General features: G+C 46.9%; 1 protein-coding gene across 5 annotated transcripts in view; it reads right to left on the bottom strand.

Annotated features, from left to right (window-relative positions):
• Positions 1-23,327, bottom strand: part of ABR (ABR activator of RhoGEF and GTPase) — a 229,914-nt gene that overhangs the window by 121,799 nt on the left and 84,788 nt on the right. For 4 of the 5 annotated variants that reach the window (XM_075594180.1, XM_075594183.1, XM_075594181.1 and 1 more), the window contains 2 exons: positions 12,375-12,482; positions 10,568-10,628 (listed from right to left, as the gene is read on the bottom strand). In XM_075594180.1, the coding sequence (XP_075450295.1) occupies positions 10,568-10,628; positions 12,375-12,482 (169 nt within the window). Of the gene's footprint in view, positions 1-9,593; positions 9,754-10,567; positions 10,629-12,374; positions 12,483-23,327 lie in introns of those variants that run through there. The other variant, XM_075594184.1, reaches the window with a different exon arrangement.

A 23,327-nucleotide genomic window follows, 5' to 3' on the forward strand; every position in this document is an offset into this window, starting at 1 on the left:
TGGATGTGTGAGGAAGGGTGTCCAATAGGAATAAAGAAGGAAATTATTAAAGATGAAGAACAAGATGAAATATTTGAATTACAGAGATCTTCAAGCAGTCAAGGCAATCACTGCCGAGAATGGTTTGTCGTGGCATAGGATTGTGTCGGACTACAACATGCCATTAAGTGTGTTGGATTAGGCCCCTGTTGAAGCATTAGGCGAGATTTTTTAGCATCACGGTTTTTATTTTAAGGTATGAAGTTGTAGCCAAGTGCCCCTGCCTTCTACTGGCCTCAACACTAAGTCCTGGTAAGAACAGGCAGTGTTGGGGTTAAACTCCTGCGCAGGGCCTAGCCTACAGTTGTAGTCTGGATGTTGCTTATCCAGGGGCAGGCCTAACCCGGCAGTTAGTGTCATAACTGGGGAGGGTACTGACTAGTTCACATGTATATGGTGTGATGCCTGTCAGTACTTAGACCTCCACTGTTGTGGGGCAGGGTTACAAGCCCATCCCTCCGGGTATAAAAGCTGACACTCCACCAAATTGAGTGTGATGATTATGGGACAGTGTGGTACACTTTTCCCTACAAGAGGGTCAAAAAGATTGGGAGGGGCTCTGGGGGCCTCAAGCCCCTGGGGTCTGCTCCAGGGCTGGAGGACGATCATGCTGTTATACAATAAAGCTGCCCTTGGATCAACTATGGTGTGTGATTATTGGAGAGGAGTATGGCCTGTAGGAACCATCATGCATTCAGCAGGATCCTCGTGGGATGAAGGCGCTGCACAGTAAAGAGACAGAGAAAGCCTGCCCTGTTGCTGCTCCCAAACTACAACTGCGGAACCACTCAGACCTCCTGAACCAGCAGGTGAGCTACAGCAGCGGGGACAATACCCATGTAGTGGCCGGATCTTCCGTGGTAGTGGGAAACAGGTGCTGGTTTTAGGGTTTTTTGGCCTTTTTTTAAACATTTTTTAAAAAATATGCTTTAGTCTTATTTTTATTTAAAGCCGATTGGTTCATGCGGGGCGAGAACCCTGAAGCCTCTCGAGGAGCTCAACATTGATTTAGTTAATATGTTTTATCATTATCTACTACAGCGGTGCACATGCTGGGGGGATGCGCAAGATTGTTCAGGGGGGGCGGGTGGTTGCAGAGGCCCTGTGCTCTTCCTTCAAGGCATTTACATTAATGCTGGGGGATCACGTCAGGCCTCTGCAACTTCACTTACCTTCTCTTCGGTGACCCGTCACCATGTAAACGCGGCGTCTGTCATGTGACGTCACGTGACCCCGCAGCGTCATTTGCCGCGGGGAGCCGAAGAGAAGGTAAGGGGGGGGGGGGAGGGAGAGGGGGCACGAGCAGGAAGGGAAGCAGGAGGGGGCGGGGGCACGACTAGGAAAGATTGCGCACCGCTTCTCTACTTCCCAGTAACAAGAGGGCCTAGGTAGCCCTACTGGTACTGAAAGGGTTAAATGCCCCATTGTTTGTTTAACATTTGTTTTTATAATTTGATAGCCATGGTCTGCAGACCTATCAGCCATGTTTGGTTAATAGGCCTGTAGCCATTGTTAGATGGAAGCAGGTTAGGTGTGTTGGGCTTCCGGGGGCGGGAGCTAAGGCCACTTGGGGAGGTGGAAGGGGTTAACTCCTTGCCCGCTTTGGTGGTCAGTAAGACTTGCTGACCTTTATGGCATGCAATGGGGTAGTTGCTTTGGAAACGGCGAGGTTTTAGGATTACTATTATGCCATCATGGCCACTATGGTTACCAAGGAGTTAATAATTCAAGCATTTCACCTGATACACTTGGGAAATCTGCCAATTTAAATAGGTAAAGTATATAGAAATGATTTACATTCACATACTTCCCGGTTGTCTCCGTTGTGTTCACAGGTATCGTGCTTCTCTTCTATAGCAAAAAGGTTTATTTTGCCTAACTGTGGAGGGGAGATTTCTGGCCCTGCTTTTCTGGGCAATCTGGAAACTCGCAGTTTAATTAATAGCCTGTAAAAAGGACATTTTGTGAGTTTACCTCATTTGCATTGAAGATGTACAGATAGCACAGAATTGCACCGTAAGAACAAAATGGTTGTAACACAACCGTCCCTCCATAGGCATTAAAGCTGCAAACCAAGCAATATCCTACATGTGTTTTTTTTTTAAATAAATAAGTTCTGTACTGACAGAATACTTGTTGTAGCATTTGTTTTTAAACAACTCTGAATGCCTTTTTAAAATGTACTAGCTGAGAGACCCGGCGTTGCCCGGGATGTAAATGCGTAATAGGTAGTATTATTTATAAATCGTGGAACAATAGGTGACTGTTTGTTGTAAAGGTTGGATAATAATATTGAAAAGAAAGATGGAAGAAAATGTAATACGATGTTGTATAAAAATGGTTTATTGTAACCACACCACAGTACAATGTATATTTTGGTGCCATAAGTGATGTAAAAATCTGAGTCGTGTGTCCTGCTAGGGTGTGAGGCGGCGTGTGGCGCGTGGGTTGTGAGTGCTGTGTGCGAGTGGGGGTCCTGCTAGGGTGTGAGGCGGCGGGTGGTGCGTGGGTTGTGAGTGCTGTCTGTGAGTGGGGGTCCTGCTAGGGTGTGAGGCGGCGGGTGGCGCGTGGGTTGTGAGTGCTGTCTGTGAGTGGGGGTCCTGCAAGAGTGTGAGGCGGCGGCTGGCGCGTGGGTTGTGAGTGCTGTCTGTGAGTGGGGGGTCCTGCTAGGGTGTGAGGCGGTGGGTAAGTGATGTCGGTGCGTAGGGGCGGGAGGCAGCAGGTGTGTGTGGCGGCAGGTATGTGTCGAGTGTGGCGGGTGTCTGTTGAGTGCGTGCAGCGGCTGTGAGGCGGTGGGTGAAAGGCAGAGGCGGCCGGAGTAAGGGCGGGTGAAAGGCAGAGGCGGGGTGGGGAGGCGGTAAGGCGGGCATGAAGGCGAAGGGCGGCGGGAAGGGGAGGAGGGGGTGGAGGAGGGGGGCAAGGGGTGGAGGAGGGGGGCAAGGGTTGGAGGAGGGGGGGAAGGGTTAGAGGAGGGGGGGAAGGGTTAGAGGAGGGGGGGAAGGGTTAGAGGAGGGGGGGGAAGGGTTAGAGGAGGGGGGGGAAGGGTTAGAGGAGGGGGGGGAAGGGTTAGAGGAGGGGGGGAAGGGTTAGAGGAGGGGGGGGAAGGGTTAGAGGAGGGGGGGAAGGGTTAGAGGAGGGGGGGGAAGGGTTAGAGGAGGGGGGGAAGGGTTAGAGGAGGGGGGGAAGGGTTAGAGGAGGGGGGGAAGGGTTAGAGGAGGGGGGGGAAGGGTTAGAGGAGGGGGGGGAAGGGTTAGAGGAGGGGGTGGAAGTGTGGGAGGGGGTGGGAGGGGAAAGGGGAAAAAGAGGTGGAGGGGGGGGGAAGAGGAGCGGAGGGGGGGTGGAAAGGGGAGCGGAGGGGGGGTGAAGGGGAGCGGAGGGGGGGAAGGGGAGCGGGGGGGGGACGGGGAGCGGGGGGGAGGGGAGAAGTGGTGGGAAGGGGGAGGAGGGGGGAGGTGGTGGAAAGGGGGAGAAGGGGGGAGGTGGTGGGAAGGGGGAGAAGGGGGGAGGTGGTGGGAAGGGGGGAGGTGGTGGGAAGGAGGAGGAGGGGGAAGGTGGTGGAAAGGGAGAGAAGGGGGGATGTGGTGGGAAGGGGGAGGAGGGGGAAGGTGGTGGGAAGGGGGAGGAGGGGGAAGGTGGTGGGAAGGGGAAGGTGGTGGGAAGGGGGAGGAGGGGGGAGGTGGTGGGAAGGGGGGGAGGGTGGAGGTGGTGGGAAGAGGGGGAGGTGGTGGGAAGGGGGGGAGGTGGTGGAAAGGGGGGGGAGGTGGTGGGAAGGGGGAGGCGGAGGGAAGGCGGGGGGTGGGAGGCGGTGGGAAGGCGGGGGGTGGGAGGAGGTGGGAAGGCGGGGGGTGGGAGGCGGTGGGATGGCGGGGGGTGGGAGGCGGTGGGAAGGGGTGTGGGAGGCGGTGGGAAGGGGGGGGAGGTGGTGGGAAGGGGGGGGGAGGCGGTGGGAAGGGGGGGTGGGAGGTGGTGGGAAGGGGGGGGGAGGCGGTGGGAAGGGGGGGGAGGCGGTGGGAAGGGGGGGAGGCGCTGGGAAGGGGGGGGGAGGCGGTGGGAAGGGGTGGGGGGAGGCGGTGGGAAGGGGTGGGGGGAGGCGGTGGGAAGGGGTGGGGGGAGGCGGTGAGAAGGGGTGGGAAGGGGGGCTGGGAGGCGGTGGGAAGGGGGGGGGGAGGCGGAGGAAGGGGGGGAAGGGGGGAGGCGGTGGGAAGGGGGGGAAGGGGGGAGGCGGTGGGAAGGGGGGGAGGCGGTGGGAAGGTGGAGGGGAGGCGGTGGGAAGGGGGGGGAGGCGGTGGGAAGGGGGGGTGGAGGTGGAGGGGAGGTGAAGGTGGGGGGGTGGAGGGGGGGGGGTGGAGGGGAGGTGAAGGGGGGGTGGAGGGGAGGTGAAGGGGGGGGGAGTGGAAGGGAGGTGAAGGGGGGGGTAGAAGGGAGGTGAAGGGGGGGGTGGAAGGGAGGTGAAGGGGGGGGTGGTAGGGAGGTGAAGGGGGGGTGGAAGGGAGGTGAAGGGGGGGGTGGAGGGGAGGTGAAGGGGGGGGGGGTGGAGGGGAGGTGAAGGGGGGGGGGTGGAGGGGAGGTGGTGAATGGGGGGATGGAGGGGAGGTGAAGGGGGGGTGGTAAATGGGGAGGTGAAGGGGGGTGGAAGGGAGAAGTGGAGTGAGGGGAGGTGAAAGGGGGTGAGGGGAGGTGATGGGGGGTGAGGTGTGGGTGAGGGGAGGTGAAGGCCGCTCACTCACCCGTCCGGCAGGTCCCACGTGGATCTGAGGCGGGAGGCAGCGTGTTGTGGCCGCTCTCCCGCTGTGTCCCGGGCGCTCGCTCGCTCCCCCGCTGACTGTAGCGGCGCCGGGGGGGGGGGGGGTATCGGGGAGACACTGACACTGGAGGGGAGGGGGGGTGGAGGGGAGGTGAAGGGGGGGTGGAGGGGGGGGTGGAGGGGAGGTGAAGGCCGCTCACTCACCCATCCGGCAGGTCCCACGTGGATCTGAGGCGGGAGGCAGCGTGTTGTGGCCGCTCCCCCGCTGTGTCCCGGGCGCCACCATCTTGGGCACTCGGCGCCGCGAGGCAGCCTGCCTGGCCACTGGCTGTTCCCCCGCCGGGGAGGGGGGGGCATGTATATGTGTGGGGGGGGAGAGATGGGAGATATAGAGGGGGGGTCTCGCACGGCCGCTGATACTGGGGGGGGGGGCGCTGAAGGGCTAATAATAGTGTGTGTGTGTGTCCCGCTGACTGTAGCGGCGCCGGGGGAGGGGGGGGGGGTCGGTGTGAAAGCGCGGGAGACACGGGGAGAGGAGGAGGTGCGCGCGGGTGCTGCTAACACTGTGAGCCCCGTGTGTGTGTGTGTGTGTGTGTGTGTGTGTGTCCCTGTGTGTGTGTGTGTGTGTGTCCCTGTGTGTGTGTGTGTCCCTGTGTGTGTGTGTGTCCCTGTGTGTCCTTTGGCCCGTCACTCCGCCTCAGGCCAATGAGAGGTGTGCGGGGGCGGGCCAAGGGACCAATGAGATTTCCCCTAGGGACACCGGACATCCAGGCAGGCATGCATGCATGCAGGCAGGCAGGCAAACATACAGTGCTTTCACTAATATAGTATAAGATTATAATCTAACAAGCCTTTTTTGTTTCTATAGCAACCATTTACCAAGTCACATATACTGAGTCAATACTCCTCTGCAGCCATTTAATGTGAATCCCTGAGCCAAATAATAAAGAAATAAATAAAGAAATAAAATAAACAAATCTTCGCTGATCGATCGCAGGAGAACAGATCAATCGGCAACTTAGCTAATTACTTATCATCGTGTGGATTGTATTGATGTATATATTAAAGGGGAATTTTTGTATTCGTTTTTTTTTTTTTAAACACCAGCTTGGACTGCTGCTTTAAGACAATGTGTCTGCAAACTAATTTTGTCCTGAAAACCCCCCATGAATTAACCATTGAAGTGTTGCTCTAATAACTGAATGGAGAATCAAAAAAAAAGCAAGGGTGCTCTGAAAGGTTAAGAAGAAAGACATGTAAATAGAGTGCTTTAATAACACAGTAAATTCCTTTTTATTATTATTACTACTCGCCGCACAGAGTTTCTGCTTCTATTTTTTGCCACAAACTCCAACACAATGAGATTTTTGTTCCACTGTGCAAGCCACTTCCCCTTAGCATCACGGTTATCTTTGTGTCTGCAATGTCTGTTGCTCTGAAGAGCGTGAAGGCGTCCGACGTCACAGACACTCCGAAAAAAGGAAAACATGAACACACAGCACATCAGCGATCCAGGAAAAGCCAATATCCCGGGGTTTCTGAGCAGCAATACAATCGCAGTCTTCATGCATAGTGTGGCCACATGCTTTACAGCAAAACATGTACAATAGTAGTAGGGAAACTAGAGATACGACATTAAAGCAGTATTGTCTTTTGTTTCTCGCAGGTAACGGATGGCCTTGTCTTGCCTCTGGAACCCCCAAGGATGACCCAATAATTGCACCAGTGTTTTCTGGAGCATTGTAATGATCCTGCCTTTGAGTTAATTAACAATTAACAAAACTTTGGTGTAACGCGAGATCACGCCATCCAAATCACGCTCATGAACGCAAAAAGAACACGCCATCATTAGCAAGGCAAAACTATCTTCTAGCATAGAAATACCCCAACGGAAGTATATATGTTGTGAACGTACACACCACAAGTTATGTAGACATCGGTAACATAGTTAACCCCAAAACAATTCTACTGGGAATCTGTTGAAAACATTGTTCTTGATATTTTTTCCTACAAATTTACACTAACTTCAGATCTTGACATCCTTGGCAAGACAAAAACACCCACGTAGCATTAAAAATTGCCCACCAAAGTATATATTTTCTGAAACTACACACACAAGTGCAGACATTGGTAATTTTCCATTTCCCCACAAAATATTTCCAACAATAACTTTCTCTCTTCCAAGTGTAGCTGCTAACTAAGGGGCCAATGGGATTTTCACATGTTTGCAATAACATTTTTAGACAGCGGTTTCTGTGTCAGTATTTTGGTATTTCCTACCAAACGATACAGCATATCACAAGTTGAATTTTAGATAGGTGTTTATCCCATCTGCAAATGAGGCAAGTAGACTTCACCAAACCAATAAGTAAGCAAACAATGTGGAATCATTTTTCAAACTTTGCAATGCAATATGGTTCTCCACATTTTGCCACGGATGAGCCATATTACAAATAAGCTACATTTACATTTTGTCTACTGTACTTTTTTTAAATGATAACATTTAATACATTGTATTTTTGTTCAATGTTTTTACATGAAACACTAAGGAATATATTCGCATACACTGGTTAGGGGAGCTGTAGGGCATCAAAAGCAGTGGTCTAAAGCTGTAACAATTCTGTATTACAATGACCTGAAATACAGATAGCATTCACACAGACTTTGACAAGGGAGATTGCTCAGAAAGAGACACAAGCCCCAGTTCTACAGGGGTTAAAACAGTGGTTGCTGAGCAAGGTCTACATACTATAGTATAATCAGATTGGTCACCCATTACGGGACAAATGAGCTCTTTCCAATAATCTGTGTCCCTCCTTGTCCTCTAGGAGTGCCTGGCTTCATTTCTCACAAACTCAGCACCTAACAGCTGGATCATCATTTCTTGTTAAAGGACTAGCCAGTTGTGTCCTGCCAATCTGATTCCATTTACTTACGGAGTCGGGCTCGGTCTATGATAACCATGCACATAGAGCCATTATAAAGTGCTGGTGGCAAACACTGTACTCAGCACAGATATACAGTACTACAGCCTTATACGATCTGTTATAAGGCTGCTGTTGTTATTGTTGGTTTGATGCCTCGTATCCAAAGCTGATTTTTTTTCCCCTTAATAGTTCCCAATGAGGCTACAGCAATAAACTCTGTTTGATTGTTGCAGAAAACCTGTAAAACCAACACCGGAGCAGAAGTTTGTCGGCGCTTCACTAAAAGGATTCACTTTTCTATTAGATTGCCGTGAGGAGCAATCCAGCCGTGCACCTTGCCCTGCTTGGAAATCTGCTTGGAAATCACATCTCCATTGTGGAAACGCTCTCCGTTACAGGGAAGACAACCATAGGCACCGTCAATGCAAGCACCTCATGCAATACAGAGAATGGCTTCACAATCCCAGCTCTCTGCTAAGAAAAGAAGCCAAAAGACATGGCTAAAGTTTTTCCATATCTAAATTTAATGGTCTCCACTTCCTGATTTGAATGCATTTTAAGCCCAACTAAAAAAAAAAAAAAACTACGGAGAACACATTAATATAGGGCCTGTGCTGTTTGTTACTGCAGGCAGTGAAGTCAAGTACCATCCAAAGTAAATATGGCAGACCTGGCCAGGGTGTATGATTTTTCTCCACCATTAGTTTAGTTCCTACAAGCATTGAGTGGCTGCACGTTCTGAGTATTGGGGGTCAAAGTATTACAGTATTAACAGTGCATTATTATTTTCTATTCAGGGTGATAACAATTCCCTATAGTCCCAGCTCCCCCTGCTCCCTTTTTAGCATGAAATGCTGAAATAAAAATGACACTTTGTTACCCAAGGCACATGGAGAGGAATTGACCTGCCCAAGGTCACACAGCATCATACATGCAAGTGAGCATTCCAGGGTCACATCCCATTGGCTCAGTAACCATGGCAAACAGTCCCCTTTCTCTGCCTATTGTTCAGCCAGTGACCTGAATGCTTCTCTTTGCAGTGTCTGACCCTCCCCACTGCTCCGTGCGTTTCAGACATGTACGGTGTCCTATACATGTCTGCTTGGAAATCTGAGTTGCACTGTTAGAAACGCCCCTCGCCACAGGGTAGCCTTAATAACAATGCTACTTATTAAAACACCAACACAAGCACCTCATGCACATGCCAAAAATGCCAAACAATGATTCCAGCTCCATCCTATACAAGTCCCTTGTCAGGGGCACTTTTTGAGACCCATGGTTGAAAATGTATAAAAGACACTGAGAAGTCTATTCTTCTACACACTGTGCCTCCGCTACAAGGAGAGAGGATACATGTATTATTATTATGAACATGTATCTACAAGCAACAAATTCCTAGGGAGCAATACAATGGAAAATGAACAGTGACATGTAAGTAACATATCAATATACTGTAGTAGCAAATTGTAAAATACTGATGGTATGGGTTACGAGATCCTCGCTCAGTGGAGCCAACAATCAACAGGGACAAGCATTACATATGTTTATCACATATAATAATTAGAAGCATATAACATATTCAGTTTAATCCCTCTAGTAATAGGACCTGCAAAGCATTGCCCTGAACTAAAGCTTTGCTCTCCCCCAAGCCACAAGCAGTAAATCAAGCACAAGTTTCCCTGGACTATGCATCAAGAAAGCCAAACCCCATAGCCGTGAGGGGAAACAAAAACACAATGTGCAGAGGACCACTTCCATTATTGGGTTCTGAAACTCAAATAGCAAATGCAGAATACTAAACAGTTGGGATTATTAAGAGACCGGACAGTGCTAAGAGACACACATGCACGCCTACAACATGCCAAAGAACGGAACTGCTTTACCATAGGTGCAATTACAGCAAAGTCGGAGGATCAACAAAATTTCCATCTCCCCAGCTTCCAGCCATGTCTCGTCCCACTCCCCATCACCAGCCGGCAGAAACCAATCTGCTGGCTTCAGCACAACAGCAGTCACCTACATGAAGGCTTACACATACACACACCATGCAATGGGGGAGGGATGAGCAGGAGAAGAGGGTGGAGCGAGGCTCGGAGGAGTGTGCAAGGTGGACATCATTCGCATTTTAAAGAGGAGTTTAGCAAACGAGGATTTTTTTTTCCTTCCCTCTTTCTCTCTAACCACAGCAACGAAAGCTTTGTCTCCACAGTACTAAAATCAATAATAGATGCACTGAAGGGGGGAAAAAAATAAAAGACAGCAAGGTTGCAAGATCATTATAGAAGAAACTAGATCAATGCCTTAAGCAAAAATATAAGAAAGGTTTAGAGGGAGACTGAGAGAGGCAAAATCTGAGTATGTAAAAAGTGGCTCAAATAATTGCTGTAATAAAAGCATGCATTGCAAGTAATAGAAAATAAAAAAAAAGAAGGAAGAGCAAGGGGTACAAAAATAAAAGCAAGAAGTAAGGGAATAAGAAAGAATGCCAGTGTTCATCATTGACCCTCCCACTGCCAGTACGGCCAAGCGGTTCTGGCAAGACTGGCAGCAAAATGGGTTAAATCTTACACCAAATGAGGCATTACAGTTGTTATTATTACTAATCAGTGCGCTATTATCCAATGCTAATGAGATGACCTTGTCAGTAGTTGAAGATGTGACCTTGAGAAAACATATTTTTCATGCAAAAGCCCAGGCTGGCTCAGCCCAATAGCAGATGTGCACATTTTAGAAACACATGAGATAATAAGAGGTCAGGGGAGAAAGAATGTGGAGAAGAGAGGGTGGAAAAGGAAGACACAAATAGCAAAAATTGCAGGGCAAAGACCGGGTATAATATTCGGGACGGGGACAGTACCTTCCATAGTAACAGACGTTGGATGGTCCTTTGATTCCTTAGGCGCTTTCACCTTCAGATCCTGCAAGAGACCACTTTTCAGAAGAAAACAAGGACTGTGCATAGTCATCATGGGGTCTAAAACACTGGCCTCTGAAGTGGGAAAGCATGAGTTGCTAAATATTTATAGAAACATACCCAACCACCCAAAAATCAGACTGCAAGACTTGAGACCGAGATTTATTGGCTTCATAGCATGCCGAGAGTGCAACTCAAAAATACATTATACTTATTAGGGTTGTGATGTCGGAGGGAGGCTCCAGATATGGAGGCTAAATCTAAACAGGTTTGTATTGGGATCTTTATCTCCCAGCAACACCTATCATCTTCGTTATGGTGTGTCGCAGATCAGCCCATGAGCTATGCCACCAGAATATGCTGACACCATAGTCAGAAACAGTAGACTGACTTCTGAAACCATGAAACACTGCAGGACAGCAATGTGATTATACATCCAGTCTCACCCAGACATCTGAGCCATACACTAAGTGACCTTCATTTCTCCTTAACATCCTAGATAACCCAAGGCTTGCAACATCTTGCAAATCCTTTCCACCGAGGATGGAATTGACCCTTCCTTGTCAGGATCTTATTAAAGTGGGAGGCACATTAGGATAGATGAATGGGTATCCATCTTTCTCTACAGCTTTTTTGGCCATTTTCTCACTAGATTAAACTGCAGGGTAGGGCAAAGAAGGCGAACACCTAAAAACTTTTAGTGAGAATACAAATTGATGATGAGTATCTACTTCCATTACAACTTAAACACTCCTTCGGCTTACATCAAAGGAGCCCCTACTTCTAGAACGTGGCACAGCCTGTTTCAACTATGTTGTGTGGTGTTCAATTGTGCCGGCCCACAGCAATTAGTAAGAAGGGATCTTTTCTTCAATGCCACATGGGCCTGCAAATCCCATTCCTCCCACAAGAAAGGCTGCGTCCATAGAAGCACCGACAGCGCTCCTCCACGCTGACACTGAGGCTCGCTTGCTCAATCAGGTGCGATTACATGGACTAGCAGGCGAGCCAGCGTGCGCGATCGGAGGCGGGGCACTGACGTCACTGGGCCAATAGCCCGTGAAGCGCCGGTGTTATCACGCTTCTTCGCTCTGATTGGGTGTTTCAGCCGACAGCGCGCTCGGGAACAATTTCATCTGTCGGCTGAAAATCCCAGCGCTTCAGCGCGGAAGCCCCTTCTGAAGACATCCTCATTGAAGATGATAGGGCTCATCGCGGAGCGTCCGCACTGCTCAGCGCTATCGGTGCTTCTATGGACGCAGCCAAAGGGTTTAAAACAAAGTATCAGGAAAATAAAAACATTGAAGATGATATGGCATCAAAAAGCTACAATCGCCAATTACAGGGGCACAGAATAGCAGAGAGGGCAGATGCACACGCTCGGAAATCACTATGGATTCTACGTAAACTTTGCAGATATCTGCTGTAGCAGTTGCCTTCACCCAGGGGGGTGGCCAATGCCAGCCCTCAAGAACCACCAACAGGTCAGGTTTTAAGGATATCCCTGCTTCAGCACAGGTGGCTCAATCTGTGGCTTAATCTTAGACTGAGCTACTTGATTGAGCCACCTGTGCGGAATCAGGGATATCTTTAAAACCTGACCTGTAGGTGGCCCTTGAGGGCTGGAGTTGGCCACCCCAAGGGTTAACCCCTCCACTAGCAGGAGGGATAATGTAGCTAAACCCCAGGGCTAGATGAAAGAGACCGATCTTTAAATACAAAACCCTATCCCAAGATATCCCCACCTTACCTCAGAGATTTTATGAAACTGGACATTACACTGGCTGCACTTCTCTGCCGTCTCCAACGCGCACTTATAGTTATCCACAAAGGCTTTATACACTCCCAGCTGGGTGGCCTGCAAGACAGATACAAGAATAAAATGAAAGGTGAGCGTGAAGGGCACCCAGAGCGAGTCACAAATACACTTTTATTAGAGAATGCACAGATTTCCCCCCCATTTACTTGGGCACAATAACAAAAAGAAGCCATCCATTCAGCCTTTGAACTTCAATCTGCCGGAGTTTCCATGGCAACTGATTCGGGCAATGGCTTAGCGAGAGCTGGGAGCCACCAAGGCCGAGAAGTGTTGTCATCGCCTGTGAATTACAATCTGTGAGAGGTGCATTTAAATCCACCTCACTAAACCGTTTCAGCGATTGTTTAAATTGCATTCAACAAATGAATGTTAACTTGTAATGGTAGTTGGCATTTAGAGAACTGCAGAGATATATTCAAGTATTTTCTGCATTTGCTAATGTCAGTCTTTTTTTAATTTAATTTTTTTAACTTACATTTACAGTTGATGTCAGTGAAGGAATACACAGGCAAGAATGAAAACTAGATTATAAAAATCAAGAACAATTACTATATGATTTGACTAGTAAGGCTGCGCTTATATTGCCGGCGACGGCGCGGCAAAACAAATGTATTGCCGCCGTTGCGTGCGCTTATAGTAAGTGCAACGCGACGGAGCGACGCGAAATTTTGAAGCCGGTCAAATTTCCATTTTCGGAGGCTGTCCCACATTTGACAGCCTCTGAACCAATCAATGGCCAGGTCGCTTGCGACGTCGCTGCAAAGCGAAATACAACTTTAGCGTGTGGCGACGGCGATGGGTGACGTCATCCGTCCCGTTGCGTGCACTATAAGCGCGGCCTAATGCAAGTGATCCTTCAGGATAATGGGGAAGACTGTCATTTTAAACTTATATGAAATTGAAACCATTTTGGGAATATATATATATTATATTATATATATCATTATATTATTATATATATATATATATATATATATATATATATATATATATATATATATATATATATATATACCATTATCATTCATGCCATACACCATATATTCATGTTATATATATATATATATATATATATATATATATATAAAACATGAATGGTATAATTTTCCTTTGATATGAATACAAGGTGAGAAGTCACAATAAAAGGCAAAGAAACTAAAAAGGGTAAGGATTATAGTGCGTGCGTGCATGGCGTTGCATGCGCCTATCGCTCAAGCGATTTCTGCACTTACTATTTCAGGCGATGGAGAGGCGTGGCTATGACGTCACAAGGCTGTTTCGCCGTGATTTGCTGAGTCGCTCACGTGAGGCGGCCGTCGCTTGAAAATACACATTTGTCTTTTCAAAACGCGGTTGCGCCATCGTGCGCGCTCTAGGTGCGGCCTCTAAGGGATCCTGCAATTTATATTTGTCCCGTGCGCCATCGCATGAAGTATAATCGCTGGCTAAGGCTAAGTCCCCGCTAGCGCTGATCGGGCTGAGCGGGCGACGCTTGCGGAGGAGACTTACATATATAGATATATGTAAGTCCCCGCTCACGCGGTGCCCGCGGCACGCGTGCACACACGCTCAGGCGCGATAGGTGCTTAGCAAAACAAATAATCTATACTTACCTGCTCGCTGAACTACCCGCAATGCCCCCCCCACCCATCCCCCGCACGCGCGTACAAGCCGGACACCCGGCGCTTATGATTGGAGCACTCTAAGCGAGTGTGCTCAGCGCCAGCAGGGACAAAGGCCTCGGGCATAAGCGCTGACCCGTGCTGAGGCGCGCTCTCACTTACCAGTGAGCCCCTGCAGCCGCAATGAGAGCGGCTTTAGAAGGGGCTCGCCTACGCTTCCGCAAGCGCGCGGAAGCGTAGGTCTTAGGAAAATTTTAAATTCGCGCAGCTCACGGGAGCGCAGGGCCAGTCACGTGAGCGGTTCGCCCAATGAGGGCGAACCAGCTCCGTGACGTCACTGGCCCGCCCCCGACACGCCCCCGGACGGCGCGCTAACCAAGGCCAGGGAAAGCACCCACTTTCCCTCAGCTTCAGCGCGCCTCCGCACGGGCTGAGTCACCATGGACTCAGCCTTAGCCTAAGAAACCATTTTACCTTTTTGGATTTTCAAGTCCTCATACACTGTACGTTCCGATATATATATATCGGAACGTACAGTGTATATATATAAATAATATTATTTTATATATATATATATATATATATAATAACTCTTCCATGAATGAAGAACAACATTCTAGTAGATGTACATACAGTAATATACCTCGTCAGTTTTATGCCTTGAAGCAGAACACAATTAAATGACACGAGAATGCCAAAAATATAAAGCAAACGGCACCAAGATAGGGACAAAGCCAGTGGTTGAAGAGCATTACATCTTCTTACTGTAATGCTAAGAGCGACAACATAGAGCCCCACATTCGACTCATTCCCCATGAGAAATTGCAAAATTGCAGTATCCTTAAGATTCATTAGTATAAGAAACATCATGGTTGCCAAGTAACAGCCAAAGTACTTTCAATGCTCCTCCAAATATGTTCGATCTGCTAATTTGTTGCACAAACGACATCCTTTGAAGCTAGGGTAAAGCGGGGCAGAAAACATGTGAGTGAGATGAAAAGAAAATAGGTATGTCCACTCTTACACAGGCCACATAAAGATCTGATGGGGACCATGTCATTGCATGCAAGGATTGACTGTATACAGATATCATTGATATAGTAGTGGGTGGTGGAAGCCACAAAGTGAACATTAGTCAGATGTTGGCTCCCCAGGGGATCAGGGAACTGAAATTGGTGAGTTAATGTGGGCTCCTGCAATACACATTCATTTGAAGCACTTAAAATGAAGACTACATGGTCAGTGCAAATGGTGGTTATTGGCAGGACTCCCTAAACAATGTCTACAGTTGTTGGGTAAGAGATAGAGGAAGGTCACAAAACCAAAGAAACAATGGAGTGAATACACTGTCCCTGTAAGCTCTTCACTGCTACAGTATTGTGTCACAATGGGGCTAAAACAAGTTTTAGACAGCAGGCTCATCCATTCACAGGTCATCCCACGGCAGGTGTTGGATATCAGGATCTAGCAGTTTGACCGTTGTTTTTTGCTTCTTCTGATGCCAGATTCTCCTTCCCAACAGTTTTCTCCATCTCCAAGTAATGACAGGATGCCTTCGTTTTCTTGCTGCCGGTGAAACCGGAGTAGGCTTCTTCTATAGATTGGGTCATCAACAATGTGGGCACCATAACATCTACTTGGCCTCATAGAAGTGCAAAGTCCTGCATCTCAACAGTGTCCAAAGAAAAGGTATAACAATTGCCAACTGTAGCACATATTACAGGCATGAGCCCTCATAGGGAGATAGTGGCATGTTGCCATTGGATAATTGGTTGTCAGAGGCGGTAATCCAATGATTTTGATTGGTTTATTATACCACGCCTCTGAACCTGGGTATCACAAAGGTCCACCCATTACCAGACGATAGCACATGTATACAAGGATTATGTAGGTTTTCTAAAACTTTTGATATACAGTAAAACTAAACAGGGTTGCCAGCACTCCAATAATAAAGTTAAAAAAATAAGACGGGAATTTATTAATAAAATGTTTTACCAGGAAGTAATACGTTGAGAGTTACCTCTCGTTTTTCGTTGTCCTGGGCATAGAGTTAAGATGACAAATAATACATGGTTACAAATACAGTTACATAAGTGAACAGGGTATACATTATATACAAGGCATGCACAGTAAGAGATAATATATATTATAGGCGTATGTAACAGTTACAGACCAGATTAAAATGTGAGACCGCTTTAATTTTGAAAGAATTTGGACTGGTGGCGGCTGTGAGAGTATCCGGTAGATTGGTCCAGTTTTAGGGTGCGTGGTAAGAGAAGGAGGAGCAGCCGGATACTTTGTTGAACCTTGGGACCATGAACATTATTTTGGAGTCAAATCTCAGATGTATTATTTGTCTTAACTCTGTGCCCAGGACATACTTGAAAAAGAGAGGTAACTCTCAATGTATTACTTCCTGGTAAAATATTTTATAAATAAATAAAATAGATAAGTGCTGCATGTGGTATGGGTGAGGAGATTGTTCAGATAGACGGGTAGCTTGCCCAGAAAGTTTTTGAAGGCAAGACTGGAAAGATGAACTTTGCGCCTAGACTCAAGTGATGACCAATCTAGTTCTTTGAGCATAAGTGATGACCAATCTAGTTCTTTGAGCATTTCGCAGTGATGTGTGTTGTAGTTGCATTTGAGAACAAAACGGCACATTGAATTGTAGAGGGTGTCAAGTTTGCTCTGGTGGGTTTGGGGTGTTGAGCCATATACTATGTCTCCATAGTTGATAATTGGTATTAGCATCTGCTGTGCGATACGTTTTATGACCAGCACTTAGGGAGGATTTGTTCCTGTAAAGTACACCTAGTTTGGCATAGGTTTTGGATGTCAGAGTATCAATGTGCATCCCGAATGTTAAATGGAAGTCAAACCATATGCCCAAGTATTTAAAACTAGTAACAGGAGTTAGGGTGGTGTTAGTGTTGGTTCTGATCTGGAGCTCAGTCATTGGAAGCTTTAGAAATTTAGCCTTGGTCCCAGATACCTATGTTATAGTCTTTACAGTGTTTAAAAACAGTTTGTTTTGGTAAATCCAATTTTCAAGTCTCAAAAACTCAGATTGAACTATGTGCTCAAGGTCGGAGAGGCTATGGCTGTGTGCATAGAAGATTGTGTCATCTGCATACATGTGTATTGAGGCTCCTTTACAAGCCTCAATACAAGGAAGTGATGAACACTGAGAAGAGTAGGGGACCCAGAACAGAGCCTTGCGGGACACCACAGGTGATATCCAGGGGATTGGAGTTAGAGCCTGAGATGGACACATGTTGGGATCTACCCGATAGGTAGGAATGAAACCAGTATAAAACATGAGCTTTATGGAGTTTGTTAAGCAAGATAACATGATCAACAGCCTTTGCAAAATCTAGGAATATTGCACCAGTGAGTTGTCCCCGTTCCATTCCACACTGGATTTCATTGCAAACTTTTAACAGGGTAGTTACCGTGGAGTATTTGGGGCGAAAGCCAGATTGGAATTGGCTAGGGAAATTGGTCTTGGTATAATAATCGCTTAATTGGGAGTGAACACATTTTCCATGACTTTGGATAGTATTGGGAGAAGAGAGATTGGCCTATAGTTTGAGACTGTTTTTGTCCCCACTTTTGAAGATTGGGACAACTCAGGCAGTTTTCCAGGTCTTAGGGATATGGCCTGCAGACAGGATAGAGTTGACCATGGAAGCAATTGATATGGTAATGGCTGGGCCACCAAGTCTTAGGAACTTAGATTGCAGTAAGTCAAGTCCACATTGGCTGCTTAGTTTTAATTTGAGGAGCGCTTGTGTAATCTGTTCGGATACTGGGACAAATTGGAAATTGTGAGCAGTGTTGGGAGAGGGTGGGGCTATAGGTGTACTCACAGAGTGAGGTTCAGGTTTGTGGTTTGGGTTGCGTTTCACTAATAAGCTAGCACACCCCACAAAGTAATTATGGAATGCATTTGCAATGTATGTGGGGTTTGTCACAGTAATATCCTCCTAAGGCTGCACTAATAGTGCCCGCGACGCTGTTCCAAAACAAAACAATTGACTCCGTTGCGAGCGCTTATTGTAAGCACGACGGCCGACGGAGCGACCAAAAATTTGGAAGCGGGGTAAATATGATTTTTCAGAGACTGTCGCCACATGTGACGGTCTGAACCAATCAATGACCCCGTCGCTAGCGACGTCGCTGAAAGTTAAATTATAACGTTCACGGGTGGCGACGGCATCGGCCGCGTCGCCGTCGCCAGCACTATAAGTGCGGCCTTAGTGATATTACTTGGTTGTTGGTAGCTAGAAGGCTGGAATATATTGTTGATAACCTTACAGAAATTAGCTGGATTTGATGTATTCTGGTGAAGATCGTCAGAGTAATATTGTCCTTTTGCATGCCTTGTTTGCCTTGTGCATATGTTCCGCAGGCATCTTTAGTGATTAAGATCCTTGGTAGTGCCAGTTACTTTGTAGCTTTTCCACAAGGCATCCCTGAAATGGTAGAGCGCTATAAGGTCAGGTGTAACCCACGGAAGGTGGGCCCCAGTACTCTTATTCTGCCTAGTGGAGGATGGGTATCAGAGTTTTAAGAACTCGGATTGAAAATAGTCGAGCGCAGAATCAGGGTCGGGAATTAAATCGATTCTGTACCAAGGGCAGTTGGTAAGGTCAGCCAGAAACTGTTGTGGGTTAAAGTTTCTAAATGTTCTGGTGAGAAGAACTTTAGGGCTTGATTGGGGTGGTCTAATATTCCTTACACAGTACACTATTGCATGGTCACTGAAAATGTCAGGAAGGATGCCAGAGGATTGGATTCTGCTGGGATTTGAGGAGGATCCAGTCTAGCAAGGAATGGTTGTGAGATTTCAGGTTTGTCCGTGTGGGTTGGGAAATGAGTTGTGATAGGTTAAGTGACTTGAGTTGTATCTGGATTTTGTGGTTTTTAGGGTCGAGCCAATTGAGGTTGAAATCCCCAAGAACTAGCAGCTCACTCATCTCATTCAGAGAGGAAATTGAGCCAAGAAACTGGGTGATATCAGTCAGGGACTGGAGAGGGGCGGTAGATGCCAGCAACCAAGATAGGCTTAGAAAAGGGGAGGCAGATTTTGCAAACTAGGATTTCAAAAGAGGGTGGGCTTGGGGGGCAATTTAACAGTGTAAATTGCAAGGTGTCTGCAATATTAAATAACACCCCTGCTCCTCACTTTGACCCATCTCTCCTAGAAATAGAGTATCCCTGAATGGCGATATTTGCATCGGGGGTTTTAGGGGTTAGCCATGTTTCTGTGAGAACGGTGGCTTTGGGTTTATGCATAAGGCACCATGCTGTCAGTTCATCCAGTTTGGGCAGCAGGCTCCAGATATTTATATGGACGACAGATAGACATTTTTTGGAATTTGAAGGGGGTATTCAGAGGGGTATGGGACAGAGTTGAAAAGGGAGGGCCTGGGTTAAGTTCAATATCACCTTCTAAAGAGAGTAATAGTATGAGTAGAAATTTGAGTAGTTGTAATTTTATGATGTTTGCCATTAGAGTGAGCGGTGGTTGGTGTGGAATAACAAATAAATTAAGATTTTACTAGTACTTGACTAGAGAAGTGAATATAGCAACCAAATGTATAAATCACATTATATAAAGAAACAGTCTAGTGTATATATAAGCAATCATGAATGATAGAAAAACACATCAATAATATATACACGCACATATATAGATAGTTATCCATCATACAGGATCAGAGGAATGATGCCAGGTAAGTACTAAAAAAGCTCAAAGTACCTCTGTACTGGTGGGCAAACGAGAATCCAGCATGCTGAAAATTCAATAGATAATGAGGGGAAAAAATCCCAACTGGGAATCGTCTAAAAGGGCAGAAAATCAAGACGAGAGGATGGAGCTTAACAGGAGAAAAAAGTGTTTATATAAAGGGGGCAAAGTTTCGGGGACGGAACCCCCTTCTTCAGGCCTCGGCCCACATGTAAAGTACAAGTGCTACTTCCCTTCTCCTCCCAAAGAAATGCTCCCAGCAATAAGTAGCAGGATGCAGACGTCTCAATCCATTCCGGATCCAGAGGATATCAGAACATTTCTTCAGATTACCTATTACCTGCTGCATATTGCTGGGAGCATTTCTTTGGGAGGAGAAGGGAAGTAACCATTTGTACTTCACACGTGGGAACAGACCTGAAGGGGGATCCTCCTCAAAAACGTCGCTCCCTTATTTAAACACCCCTATTTCCCGTTGAGCTCCTTTCACCTTTATTTATTTTTTGTCCTTTTAAACTATTTCCAGGTTGGATTTTCTTTCTCATCGATTGAGAATACTGGATACTCGTATGTCCACCAGTAGAGAGGTACTTTGATCTTTTTTTGTACTTACCTGGCATCGTTCCTCTGATCCAGTGGATAAGTATTTATATTTGTACGTGTGTATATATTTTTGTTGCATTTTTCGATCATTCACGATTGCATACACATGTAATATATATCTTTTTGTCTTTATAAGGTGATTTATACATTTGGTTGCTAGATACACTAGTCTCGTACTAGTAAAAACTTAATTTATTTGCTATTCCTGTCATGTATATTTTACTTTTTATTGGAGTACTGGGAACCCTGTTTAGTTTTATTCTAGAATATAGCGGGTGTAGGGGTACCTCTGTAATGCCCTTTGCATCATTATCAGATTACTTCTGGCCCTTTTTCATAGAGTTGTGCTGTCTGATCACTATACTTTGTTAATATACAGGCATACACCGGTTTAAGGACACTCACTTTAATTACACTCGCGAGTAAGGACATATCGCCCAATAAGCAAACGGCAGCTCACGCATGCGCCTGTCAGGACGTCCTGAACAGCAATACCGGCTCCCTACCTGTACCGAACCTGTGGGCAAGCGGGGAGACTATAGAGCCTGTTACAAATGCGTTATTTACATTAGTTATGCACGTATATGACGATTGCAGTACAGTACATGCATCGATAAGTGGGAAAAGGGTAGTGCTTCACTTTAAGTACATTTTCGCTTTACAGACATGCTCTGGACCCATTGCGTACGTTAATGCGGGGTATGCCTGTACAGATATTTGCCAAATAACTCCACAATGCACCCCAAAATAAGCAAAGAGCTGAGCCAGAAGTTACAGGATATGGAGAGTAGTGAGAAACCCACGATTCAGAGCTAAGAGTGGCTGCAGCGAGGGGGAACGGATGTTACACTGCGAGTATTTGGTACCATGTGAATAGCCAAAAAGGAAGGGTATACAGCTTCATACACGAAAAGGCAAAGTAAGTCCAGGACTGTACCTCTAAGCAAATGTTCCCTAAGCACGGAGCTATAAAGCAGAATCAGATTCTTTACATGGTAAGCGACACCACAATACAGTTAAAAATGGTGTTACTCTGCAATTATACATACTACAGTTCACTCCGCACCCTTTAAGATTTAAGTTTGAGCACTGCTCATCATGTGCTCTTGTTACTGCTCATCATGTGCTCTTGTTACTGCTCATCATGTGCTCTTGTTACTGCTCATCATGTGCTCTTGTTACTGCCCATCATGTGCTCTTGTTACTGCCCATCATGTGCTCTTGTTACTGCTCATCATGTGCTCTTGTTACTGCGCATCATGTGCTCTTGTTACTGCGCATCATGTGCTCTTGTTACTGCCCATCATGTGCTCTTGTTACTGCGCATCATGTGCTCTTGTTACTGCGCATCATGTGCTCTTGTTACTGCCCATCATGTGCTCTTGTTACTGCGCATCATGTGCTCTTGTTACTGCGCATCATGTGCTCTTGTTACTGCTCATCATGTGCTCTTGTTACTGCTCATCATGTGCTCTTGTTACTGCTCATCATGTGCTCTTGTTACTGCTCATCATGTGCTCTTGTTACTGCCCATCATGTGCTCTTGTTACTGCTCATCATGTGCTCTTGTTACTGCGCATCATGTGCTCTTGTTACTGCGCATCATGTGCTCTTGTTACTGCGCATCATGTGCTCTTGTTACTGCGCATCATGTGCTCTTGTTACTGCGCATCATGTGCTCTTGTTACTGCGCATCATGTGCTCGTTACTGCGCATCATGTGCTCTTGTTACTGCCCATCATGTGCTCTTGTTACTGCGCATCATGTGCTCTTGTTACTGCGCATCATGTGCTCTTGTTACTGCTCATCATGTGCTCTTGTTACTGCCCATCATGTGCTCTTGTTACTGCCCATCATGTGCTCTTGTTACTGCCCATCATGTGCTCTTGTTACTGCTCATTGTGTGCCCTTGTTACTGCTCATCGTGTGCCCTTGTTACTGCTCATCATGTGCCCTTGTTACTGCTCATCATGTGCCCTTGTTAAGAGAATGGTTTGTAACTTTGTTCATTGGCGTGCAGGCAAGCTGAAGAGATGAAACAGTAGCTCAGTGGTAATGTCACTGTTTTTGAAGTGGGTGAACCCCATTCAAATCCCAGTGTCGGCTTCTTGTGACCTTGGGCAAGTCACTTTAGTTCCCTGGCCTCGTCACTTTAGTTCCCTGGCCTCAAGTGCCAAAATGAAGATTGTAAGATGGCCGGGGCCCATCGTACTGTACGCGAAGCGCCGTATACACTGAGCGCTATACAAGAAAGAATATGAGGTATGTTCAAAGCCACGGGTGGCCAAACTCCAGTCCACTAGGGCAACCAACAGGTCAGGTTTTCAGGATATCCCTGCTTCAGCACAGGCAGCTCAGTCAAAAACTGAGCCACCTGTGCTGAAGCAGGGACTAAAACCTGACCTGTTGGTGGCCCTTGAGGACTGCAGTTGGCCACCCCTGTAATAAGCTAAACAGGAAGTGAACACAATGGGAAAATGATGACCACAGCACTGCTGAATTTATGTCAATAGTGATGCAGCAGTATCAATGTTTCAGAGACCAGTGTGAGGACTGCGACGAGATCAGGGATGAGGGATGTGAACAAGGAAGTAACAGTTGTACAGACTCAAGCATGGGTTGGTTAGTTTGATTGTATAATCACTGACAAGACATTGGTTGCTTTGAAAAGATGTTGACCAGTGTTTGTGTTTCCCTACGGGCTTTCTTCCAAGAGGTCATTGTTACACAGGCAGCCAGCAGCACCATAGATTGCTAAACACATTCCCGCCAGTCATGGTTTCTTGGAGGACTACGACCCAAACATACCGCTTCTGCTGCATTTATGAAGGAAAAGCGAATAAACTAAAAAACAAAACCCTATACAATTGGTTTGGCACACACTAAAGTAACAGTGGAGAAGAC

This window comes from Ascaphus truei, chromosome 3 (assembly GCF_040206685.1).
Source record: "Ascaphus truei isolate aAscTru1 chromosome 3, aAscTru1.hap1, whole genome shotgun sequence".
NCBI classification, from domain to species: Eukaryota; Metazoa; Chordata; class Amphibia; order Anura; family Ascaphidae; genus Ascaphus; species Ascaphus truei.